At 38.0% G+C, this 11,583-nt stretch overlaps 1 protein-coding gene across 1 annotated transcript; it reads left to right on the forward strand.

Moving 5' to 3' along the window:
• The first annotated feature begins 211 nt into the window (after positions 1–211).
• On the forward strand, positions 212–11,151 carry aar2 (AAR2 splicing factor). Its single transcript, XM_052031410.1, has 4 exons — positions 212–351; positions 982–1,754; positions 6,827–7,056; positions 10,752–11,151. Exons 2-4 carry the CDS (start codon positions 998–1,000, stop codon positions 10,917–10,919), a joined length of 1,155 nt encoding a protein of 384 aa, XP_051887370.1. The 5' UTR covers positions 212–351; positions 982–997; the 3' UTR covers positions 10,920–11,151.
• Positions 11,152–11,583: the final 432 nt, after the last annotated feature.

The raw sequence follows: 11,583 nt of genomic DNA on the forward strand, positions 1-11,583 counted from the left end.
CTTGCATATTGCATCTGCCGATATATCGCCAAAAACATTTGTTCTTTCTTTGCAAGGGACCTAAACTTTGCAAACTGCTCTCAAAACTTCTATTCATGCTTTAAGACACTCTTTTAAAATTTACGTCTGAAATCAAGTTTTTGTTTTGGTTTTGTTCGATCCGCCCTGGAGCATGTTTGCTGGGTTGCAGATGGAGGCGGAACGGCGACGCCGGAGCCGGAGCGGGGAAGGGATTTGCCGTCGGACAGGAAGTGGTGGGACGGTGAGCGGTACTCGGCAGTGCGGGCTGTGCTTAGGCGGTGAGGGAGGAAGGAATCGCTCGAAGGGCCGATTGGCCGGCAGCGGGACGCGGTGAGTCAGAGATGGAGGGAGCAGCGGGCAATTTGGCGGGGGAGGAGGAGGAGGAGGAGGAGGAGGGCCGAGGGGCCGAGCTGCCTAGTGTCACCTCTTCCCCCGACGGGTCCTCCTGGAATTTCTCCCGCTGCCTCCTCATCCCCCCCCAACCCCCGTCCACCATATCCCCCACCTCCCCCATCCTCACCTCCCCCCGCCCCCACATTCACCCCTACTCCCCTCCACCCCCACCCCATCAACCCCCACATTCACCCCTATCCCCCTCCACCCCTACCCCCCCATCCACCCCACACACCAACCTCCACCCCCCCTTCCCCGATGACAATGTGGGCTGTGGGGAAGTACTGAGGCTTGAAATCTATCTTTTTCATACATATTCAGTGCTTGGCCTCTGTAGCATTCTGTGATAGAGATGCCACAGGTTCATCGCCCTCTGAATGAAGAAATTTCCCCAAACTGAAGCTGTGGGGAAGCCTTTGTAACAATCAGTATTAAGTGCTGTTTCATGACAACCGAATCATGGTAATATATTCCATGTGAGATACCGGACAAAGAACATTTGCATGTATTGGATAGTAATGGTGCAGCAAAGTAAATTATTCTCTCTCTCTCTCTCTCTCTTTTTAGAACACAGGTTAAAAACATGGCTACAATGGAAATGGATCAAGAACTTGCCAAAAAGCTGTTCTTTGAAGGAGGCACTCTTATCATACTTGGAGTTCCTGAAGGCACTGAATTTGGCATTGATTATAACTGTTGGCAATTGGGACCAAAGTTTAAAGGGGTAAAGATGATCCCACCAGGAATCCACTTCATGCATTGCAGTGCTGTGAATTGCAGAGGTGGTCAGGTAACAGGACCACGCACTGGTTGTTTCTTTCATATAAAACAGAGGGAAATTCTTGTAAGGCGATGGGACAAGAAAGAGGAAGAAATTATTCTGATGGAGGTCTCTGAAGAAGAGTTGGGACGGATAAGAGAGAATCTGACTGAACTTGACAAGTCCTTGGGGCCGTATCCATATGACACGATGAAAAGATGGGTCTCTTTGACCAATCTCATTACTGATCCCTTGATTCAGAGGCTGCAGCCTGTAAGTGGAAAAATCAGTGCTTTTTGTGAAGTTCAACCAGAACTAGTAATGCCACATACAAAAGATCGAGTGGAGCAGAATCTATTGCCTTATGATACATTATGCAAAAGTTATGAGGAGGGTTTAGCTAGGCTGCCCAAAATGAAGATTAAGGCTGGTACAGAGATCAGATTCTCAAAGATTCCGAGTCGGAAGTATCCGGAGGGGGCATCCCCAGCTGAAATAACAAAATATAATATGGACTTCAGCTATGCTCTGGAAACTGTAATAAACCAGCGGTACTCATCAAACCCGAAAGATATTCTAGGTTAGTATTTAATGAAATGTATGAGCTGCCTGTTGAGATAATGTGATATACAGTTTCAAATGATGTAAAGTTGAACAGTATTTCAATATTACAATTGACTTGACTGGCACCGGAGTGATAAACTGAATGGCTTCCTTTGTGTTGTGTGAAAGATATTCAAGTTCAGAACAAACTCAGTAGGGATGAATGACAGAAAAGTAGGGCCTTGGTTTCATGATGGGATCTCTGAGTTAATTAAAGGCAACCGGAGAGAATAAATTAATCAAATGTCTTCCACTATTTTGGTCTAAATTGAAATTGGTGTGCCCTTCCTGAATCCATTGAATACAAAGTTGGTATATCTGTGCTCTGTTTGCTGTCGCAGTCTTGGTTTGCCTGATAAAATGACAAGTGTTAGAATTGGCCATCATTAATTCTTCACAATCTAATGGTGTTTGTCACTAATAATCCATGAAACCGCAACTGACTTTGGAAATAGCACGCGTGCATAGTTTAGCACAGAAATTTCGAAGTTGTCAGTGATTCAAAGCTTCTTCACAGGCACTGCCCTTTGCGCAGTTGGAAATCGTTTGAATATACAAATTTAAGCTATTTTCAAACCAACTGCACTTTAAAAATAATTTAAATCTTATAACAAAACAAACAACTGCAGATGCTGTAACAAAACACAGATTAAGTAACTATTTTGCAGAACAAGGATAGCCCTGAGCTTCTAGTTCCCTGTCATGAATTTTCCATGATTAAAAACCTTTCTGTCTTTAGTCTCCTACACTATTCCAACAATGCCTAATAACTTTGGGACTCAATACTGAACTTAACAATTTCTGATAACCAGTTTTTCAAGTTTTTGTCAGCAGGGAACATACGAACATACAAATTAGAAGCAGGAATAGGCCATTTGGCTCTCCAAGTCCACTCTGCTATTCGAAAAAAATCATGTCTGATCTCTTTGTTACCTCAACTCCACATTTCCACCAACCATGTTACTTTCCACTCCCTTGTTTATCAAGAAGTACCTCTCCCTTCTGAATTCCATCAATTGCAGAAGAGAGTTTTAAAACACTCATACCTTCTGAGAGAGAACCAGCAACAAAAGAAACACACCGAGTCATGATTCAGTGTTTAAAACTACTTTATTAATAACAACTTATGATAATAAGAAAAATAAAAGTAAAAATGTTAGAATGTTAGAAGCACAAGAGGCTGATTAATAAGATGTGAGGTCATGGAATTACAGAAGGTCATTAGGAAAGAAAAGATGAATTATGAAAGGAAGCTGGCAGCTAACATTCGAAAGGATACTAAGAGTTTTTTTAAATATATGAAGAGTAAAAGGGAGACACGGGTTGATATAGGACCAATCAATAATGGTGTGGGAGAGATTATAATGGATGATAAAGAGATGGCAGAGGAACTAAATGAGTATTTTGCATCGGTCTTCACTGTGGAGGACATCAGCAATATACCGGATAGTCAGGGGTCTCAAGGAATGGAACTGAGTTCAGTTAAGATTACTAGAGAGAAGGTGATAGGAAAGCTAAATGGACTAAAGACTGATAAGTCTCCAGGACCAGATGAGGTGCATCCCTGGGTTCTGAAGGAGGTGGCTTTAGAGATTGCAGAAGCACTGGTGATAATTTTCCAGGAATCGATAGACTCTGGCATGGTTCTTGAGGATTAGAAGGTCGCAAATGTAGTTCCGCTGTATAAGAAAGGTGGGAAGCAGCATAAAGGAAATTACAGACCTATTAGTCTGACATCGGTGGTGGGAAAGTTATTAGAATTGATCCTCAAGGATGAGTTTATGGAATACTTAGAGGTGCAAGGCAAGATAGGTCCAAGCCAGCATGGTTTCGTGAAGGGAAGATCCTGCCTGACCAACTATTGGAGTTTTTTGAGGAAATCTCAGGTAGGGTGGATAAGGGAGAAGCTGTAGGTGTTGTGTATTTAGACTTTCAAAAGGCCTTCGACAAGGTGCCACACAAGAGGCTGATTAACAAGATGTGAGGTCATGGAATTACAGGTAGGATATTGGAATGGGTGGAGCATTGGCTGGTAGGCAGAAAGCAAAGGGTGGGAATAAAAGAATCCTGTTCTAGTTAGCTACCGGTTACTAGTGGTGTTCCGCAAGGGTCGGTGTTGGGGCCGCTTCTTTTTACTTTGTACATTAACGATTTGGATGATGGAGTAAGTGGTTTTGTGGCTAAGTTTGCAGATGACACCAAGGTAGGTGGAGGAGTAGGGAGCATTGAGGAGACAGGAATGTTGCAGAGAGACCTAGATAGTTTAGGAGAATGGGCAAGGAAATGGCAGATGAGATTCAATGTTGACAAATGTGCCGTTGTACACTTTGGAAACAAATAAACGGGCAGATTATTATCTGGAAGGGGAGAAAATTCAAAGTACAGAAGTACAAAGGTACTTGGGGGTATTTGTGCAGGATACCCTAAAGGTTAACCACCAGGTCGGATTGGAAGTAAGGAAAGCAAATGCTATGTTGGCATTCATTTCGAGAGGTATAGTGTATAAAAGTAGGGAGGTGTTGATGAGGCTCTACGGGGCACTAGTGAGGCCTCATTTGGAATACTGTGTGCAGTTTTGGGCCCCATATCTTAGGAAGGATGTGCTGATGTCGGAGAGGGTTCAGAGGAGATTTACGAGGATGACTCCTGGAATGAAAGGGCTTACATATGATGAGCGTTTGTCGGCTCTTGGACTGTACTCACTGGAGTACAGAAGAATGAGAGGGGACCTCATAGAAACATTTAGAATGTTGAAAGGAATGGACAGGTTAGATGTGGCCAAACTGTTTCCCTTGGTGGGTGAGTCCAGGACCAGAGGGCAGAATCTTAGAATTAGAGGGTACAGGTTTAAAACAGAGTTGAGGAGAAATTTCTTTAGCCAGAGGGTAGTGAATTTATGGAATTCTTTGCCATGTACAGCAGTGGAGGCCCGATCATTGGAGGTGTTTAAGGGGGAGATAGATAGTTATCTAATTAGTCAAGGTATCAAGGGATATGGGGATAAGGCCGGAAATTGGGGTTAGAAAGGACTAGGTTTTTTTTCTCTCTCATGGGCATTCTCCCATTTCTCATTTTTTTTTCTTTTTCTTTTTCCCTTTTCTTTGGAGCAGACTCAATGGCCCGAATGGCCTGCTTCTGCTCCCTTGTGATCTTGTGATGTTGCCTCCTACACTGTGAACTTTGACTTTCCAAAATAATCTTCATTATGGCATCTTTTATCCACCCTTTTATTCTCAACATGTTTCTTCAAAGAACTGCTATCAGTTGATCAAACATGACAGGCCTTTCACAAAATCACATTGACTTTGCCTGATTACCTTGCATTTTTCTAATGCCAGGTTGTAGTGTCTTATTATAAATCGCTTTTAACATTTTCCCCATGACAAATGTAAATCTAACTGGCCTGTAGTCTCCCTCCCTTTTTGAACAAAATGGTTACATTTCTGAGATTTTACTTGTGTTCCCTAAACAAAGACTGATGGAAAAAAAACTATTTAATTCATTTGACATTTCCTTATTTCTCAAGACTTGTTGTCAAGAGGACTGGCACTCACTTTGTGAACTTTTCTGTTTTTAAATATCGATAGAAGTTCTTACTATTTGTTTTTGCATTTCGAGCCCGCTTTATTTTGTACTCTAATTTTTTTCTTCCTTTTTAATCTTTTCGTAATTGTCAAACATCTTGAGTGGACTAAATTTTTGCCTGCTTTCCAAATTTTCCACGTTCAGACCAAAGGTCAGTCATCTGGAAAAAATAATTGTTTCTCTCTTCAGATGCTGTGGGTTTCTTATGGTATTTCTTATGGTATTTCAGAATGCTTTATGCATAGTTGCATGATGACTGAGTGGTTTTAATACTGTACTAAACCCATAATTAATGTTTGGCATTCTATATAGCCCCAAAAAGATCATTTAACTTGTATATAATGTAATTCTCTGATTTTCTTTTTAAAAAGCTAATTTATGATATTTCTACTACCTTAATCATTGCACCATCTGTGTAATACTTAATTAAAAAAATTGTGCCTTCTCTTTCTTGTTATGCTATGTGAGAATTCTTTAATATAACTGGCTTCAGAACCCACTTGATGATATTTAATTGCTGGATGCCATAGATCACCTTGAGCTCACAGTAGAAAGCATAAAAAAAATGACAAGTTCCTACTGAAGAGCTAGCTAGATGTTTGTGGAGGGTTTTGTTTGAGGTTAGCAGGAGATATTGCTGCTTAGCTTCTGACTACAAATTCTGAGCAAGTGTTCTACTTTGAAGATGGGTCATGTGTTGAAAGAATATTTCATAACTTTGGGTACACTTAAGTGGTTTGAATACTGTTTAAATTATGGGACAAAAGCTTTATTTCTGAGTATGCCATTGCAAGCGTTGATCAGTAAAATGTAATAAAATTATTGAAGATGAACTGGTCACTTCATATAATATAATTTCACTTTGAGTGTAAACAAAAATGAAACTAATAAATAGTTTCATAAAGCCCTGTTACTCAAATTAGAATCTGAAGAATGATCTTTAACTGTGATACAGTTGGGGGTATACTGTGGGATTCTTGAGAGCACAGATTTTGGCTAATGCTTCAGTGCCATGCTAAAGACTACAGTCAGGTGTTTTCTTTCACATGAGATGTTAAACAAAGGTCTTGTCTCATGGATAGCTGTTAATGATACCATGACAAGCTCCTGTGTACTGGACATTGCATTTCCTACATTATAACCCCAGGTTGTGAAGGTTGCTTTGGTATTTTATTGGGAACATATTTTCAACATGACTGGTAGAAATTTGCAATTGAAGTGCAGCGTAGTATGTGACTATTTTTTATTTTTTAACATAGTGAATGCTTCTGGATTATGGCTTAAAAACCACTTAAATAACATGGAAGGAAATCCATTCAGGCAAATTTATTGCATAATGTAGAGTTTAGGACATTTTCACTGAATTACATTGACCTAATAATGTGATTTACCTCTCAGTGATGTTCCATAAACTGTTTTGTGTTTTTAATATAATGAACATAGATTTTGTTGTGTCACATACAGGGGAACTGCAGTTTTCTTTTGTGTGCTTCCTGATTGGTAATGTCTACGATGCGTTTGAGCACTGGAAAGACCTACTTCGTCTACTCTGTCACTCTGAGGAAGCTGTGACAAAACAAAAGGATCTCTATTCTGCCCTCATCTCTGTCCTCTATCACCAGCTTAATGAAATTCCTGCTGACTTCTTTGTGGATATAGTCTCCAAGGATAACTTCCTAACCACAACTTTACAGGTAGCTTATCTAAATCATATTTATTGAGGTAGAAAGCGATTGAAATCAAACATTAAAGCTTGTGTTTAGATATTTCACATTTTTGAATACTTTATGGAGAGCCTTTTGTGATTTGAATAAAACTTTAAGCAGTGCTACACAATTATTCTGAATTTAAGTTAGAAATCTGTTTTCAAACTTGAACAATGGCTTATTGGAGGATTCACAAATTTTTTTTGTCTGTTAATATTCATTGACTATAAATATAAACCTTGCTTCAGTAGTGTTTTAATTCACTTGCAGTACTAGAAAATGATTTAGTTGTACTTTGCCACAGCTGCCAAGATTCACCTCAGATCTTCTCCAGGGTAACGAGATTATTACTTGTTTACATATTTAATAATGTTTTCTGCATGTATTTACAAATGAAATCCTATTTGTGGAAAATTGTTGATGTACCTTCAAGATCTCTTTTCCTTCAAGGAGATGTGACAGTGAATTTGGCACAATTTTTTATTTATTCTAATCCTTGATCTAACCGTGAAACTTGCATCAGGCATTAACTTGCATTGTTAGGGCTGTTCAAAGTACACAGTCCAATGCAGCAGGTGAGGGATTGGCTCAGAGGTTTTCCCCCATCGCATAAACTAAGTAAGAATCAAATGACTCTCAATTGGATTTCAAATGAAATTTTCACTTTTGAAGTTCTACAATTTCAAGAATTTGTTATATTTTGTGGTTTTTTTTGGCCCTTGAAATTAAATTTTCAGGATAAGGTAGATTGTTAGTAATTACCTTTGTCAGACTAACTTCTCATGCTGGTGTTTGTGGGTTAATGTATGGACAAATACTTCAAGCTCTCTCCATTGTATTTGAGTTTCACACTGAGTCTTTTGGCGAAGACTACTGCATAGCACACCATGGAAGAACTGTGTATTTCTGACTGCAGTTTCTTATCTCTGTTTTTAAATACCAAATCTTGGATTGTGGAAGCTGTTTGAATTTACTCCATGTTATCGTTGAGCATTTCCTTTCCATTGTTACTCCTGCAGATGCCAGACCAAAATATTGATTTATGCAAGCAGTATTGCTGTTGATCAGTTTGAAGCTGTGCATGACTGTTCCCTTGTTTCTTACCACCATGTTTCCATGTATCCTTTTATATCTTGCTGCATCAGGTTTCTTATGGCATTCAATAATCTCCCGTATCAGTGACAATGTGATCAAAACAGTTTTTTTTAAATGTAAAGATGTTCACAAATGCTATAGGTCTGAAACACCTGAAGATCTTAAATGAACCATAGAAAGTTGAAGGGTAGAAGGAGGCCTTTCAGCCCATTATGTTCATGCTGGCTCTCAATCAGAGCAACTCACTAGTTGCACCTACCTGCCCTTTCTCCATAGCCTTGCCTCCTAATTCCTTCTTGAAGGCTGCAATGGAACCTGCCTCCATGACGTCTGCAGGCAGTGAATGGCAGTTGTTGTCTTCCACTTGATGCACATAATCATCTCAGGTTGAAACTCAATGTGTGAGATTGCTCAATGAGCCTAAACATGTTTCTCCATTTAGAATGATGATAACAATTACTATCTGTTTGACTTAAAAAAGCAAGACTGGAAATTCTAAGAATTGACTTTTCTGATGGGAGTAAACTTATCTGCACCTTGAAATGCATTGTTTCATATCACACAATGCAGAAAAGTGAATGTAAAAGTATTATTAGCTTTACTTATCGTCCCTCATGCCCCAGAATGCTTTTATTATTGTTATTTTAGATTTTGCACGAAGATTTGATTTTGAATTAAAATTTAGAGCATTATTATCTGAAAGTTTTTAGCATTTTGTTTGTAATATTAACAGTAACAGATGATTTGTTCTATTTTCACAACTTGCTTTGTGTTTCATTGAGCTAAATATTTTACTCTGTGCTTAAATTTGGTGTGATCAAATTATCAAAGGAATTTCACTGAATGCCATTTTGACTCTTGAGAAAGGTTTCTCAGTCTGTGGAGCAAAATCTGTCAATTAGTTTCACAGATATATTTCTGTGTATTGATTTATTGTTGGAACATTAAGGCATTAACTGCTCAAGAAACAGCATTGATTTATCCAGAACAAATCTGACTTTTCACAGGATTTGGTTGTGATCCTTTTCCATTCTAACTCCAGGAACAAATGTATGGCAGTGGAATTGAAACAATCTGAATCAAGTATCATATAACTACATTTACTGGTTTCCATTTGCAGAGAGCAGATGTAAAATAAGTTGATTATTTTATTTAATAAACCATACATTTTAAAAATGTCTACATCTACTTTAATGCATATGTGTAGCAAAGTTTCAATAAAATTCTAACCAATATACCTAAGAAGTCCAAATCTTGGCCTAATCTATATGATCCATACTGAAAGTCTTAATTATTTTCCCACATAGCACTGTATTTGAGTCAGTACCTTTCTCCTACAAGCACATGCTGACATCTTATTTGTCATTTCTCTCATCCCTTAATATTTCTTTATTTAAACTAGGTTTTATGGCCTGTTGTTTCATGGCTTGCTTTTGTTCCAGCAAAGTCAATACACAGAAATATGTGTTTTTTAAAATTTTCATTGGTGTTCATTACCTCATTTATACAAATATAAAGGATTAGCAATAGAATTAATTATTTTTCCCCTCTATCTTGAGGCATTGCGCCCATGTTATGCAACCTGGCATGAAAAAAATAATTGTCAGATTAAGCTTTTATGTGAGGTAGTACACATGTCCAGTTATGTTATAAACTAAACTATATATTTAAAGGGTACTGAATAGCTCTAAAGAAGTATGTTTTGCAAAGTGTGCTGTTGTCCCCTGGATACTGGGACAGAATTAAAGTTTTAGTGTTGCCAGTGGACAAAACTGCAATAATGTATTCACTGTACAATGCTTCAGTTTGTTCTAGCTTTTTATTTTGTTACTACTCGATTGTGTAATTATCCATCTCAGTAGGTGAATGGGGAAGGTTGTGACCAAGTTGGAGAGACTTCAGAAATGCACTTTTCACACCATCTACTGGTTGGAACTGGCAACAATATTATTAAATACTGCTGTATTCATAGCTTAGAAAGGCAGTGTGGGTACCTGTATAAGCACCAAAGCATCATCAAAAATATGATCACATCATTTTAAATTTATAGCTTTTTTTTCCTTGGTTGATGGGATCTGGGACACTATCTAGCTAAGTGGCAGAAGTTGATTTCTATAAGTTTTGAGAGATGTTAGACAAATACATGAAGGTGGGGAACTTGCAGGTGTTCATTTCAAGAATCAGTGTAAGGATGACAGGCTAACAGCCTTCTGCACCAAGTTTCTACAGTTTATTTCAGTGACTCACTGCTAATGGTTATATCGGTTTTATTTTTCATTGTATATCAGCACAAAATATTTGGAGAGACCTGAATGCGTTGAAACTTAAGTTACTTGGGGTTGGGAAAAATACGTGACTTCATGATTCAAATTACTACTCAAAGGAATCGTGGTTATGTAAATTTATATTTTAGGCAGATTGAATCAAAATATTAACATTTTAAGCAGACTCATCAAAGTACAAAGATTTGGAGACAAACTATTTGGAGGGTTGCTGGTAATTAGGTTGATGTAGCTTTTAAGAAAAGACAAATGGATTTCAAATGATTCCTTTGTCCTGTGACTTTAAACTTCTTGGTTTTATTTCAGGAATTCTTCTCTTACTCGTGTGGCCCTAATGTGGACAAAGCTCTACAAAAACGTGTGGAAAAATTTAAAGCTCATTTAACCAAAAAGTTCAAGTGGGATTTTGATGAAGAACCTGATGATTGTGCCCCAGTAATGGTTGAGTTACCCGAAGGAGTGACCCTGGACTGACTTATTCCATTAAGGAACTAACTGATTGAAGCTTGTAAATTTTTTAATTATTTGAAAGTATGTGACTTTTGTGTATAACAACTGAAAAACCATGTAAAATTACAAAAAAAATTGCTGATGTTTCAAATGCAGTTGTAAAATACACTTCTATGTTGAGTATATACATTTTGTGTATCATTTGAAATGTTTGTTTTTATGGTGTCCAAACTGAACAGATTAAAAAGATGTCCAGAACTATAACTAGCTAATTTTTTTCTTCAGTGTCTGATCTTAATCTCTCCTTTTAACAGTTCTAATGCAGCATTTCATTTGTGTGGAAAACAGATTCAGTTGGAATGTCACTAAGTGACTATTATACAAGGAATAATGACTCACCTGTCAATTCTGGGAAAGAAATATCACACAGGAGAGCAAAACTTGACTTCGGTGATTTGTATTTCAGTGAAGGATGCAGATCTCCACAGAATATAATAGACAACAAAATTAGAACAATGGCCTTCAGACAGCATGAAAGCATTTCATTCAATTCGCCTATGGCTAATACAACTCTGTGGTTTATTAATTTATTAAACATTGATTTATTAATTTTTAGAAATTAGAATGAATATTGTGCTCTTGAGCCTCCATTGCCTGTCATTGACACAAAATGTTTTGATAGTCATTC

Source organism: Pristis pectinata, chromosome 16 (assembly GCF_009764475.1).
Source record: "Pristis pectinata isolate sPriPec2 chromosome 16, sPriPec2.1.pri, whole genome shotgun sequence".
Lineage (NCBI taxonomy): Eukaryota > Metazoa > Chordata > Chondrichthyes > Rhinopristiformes > Pristidae > Pristis > Pristis pectinata.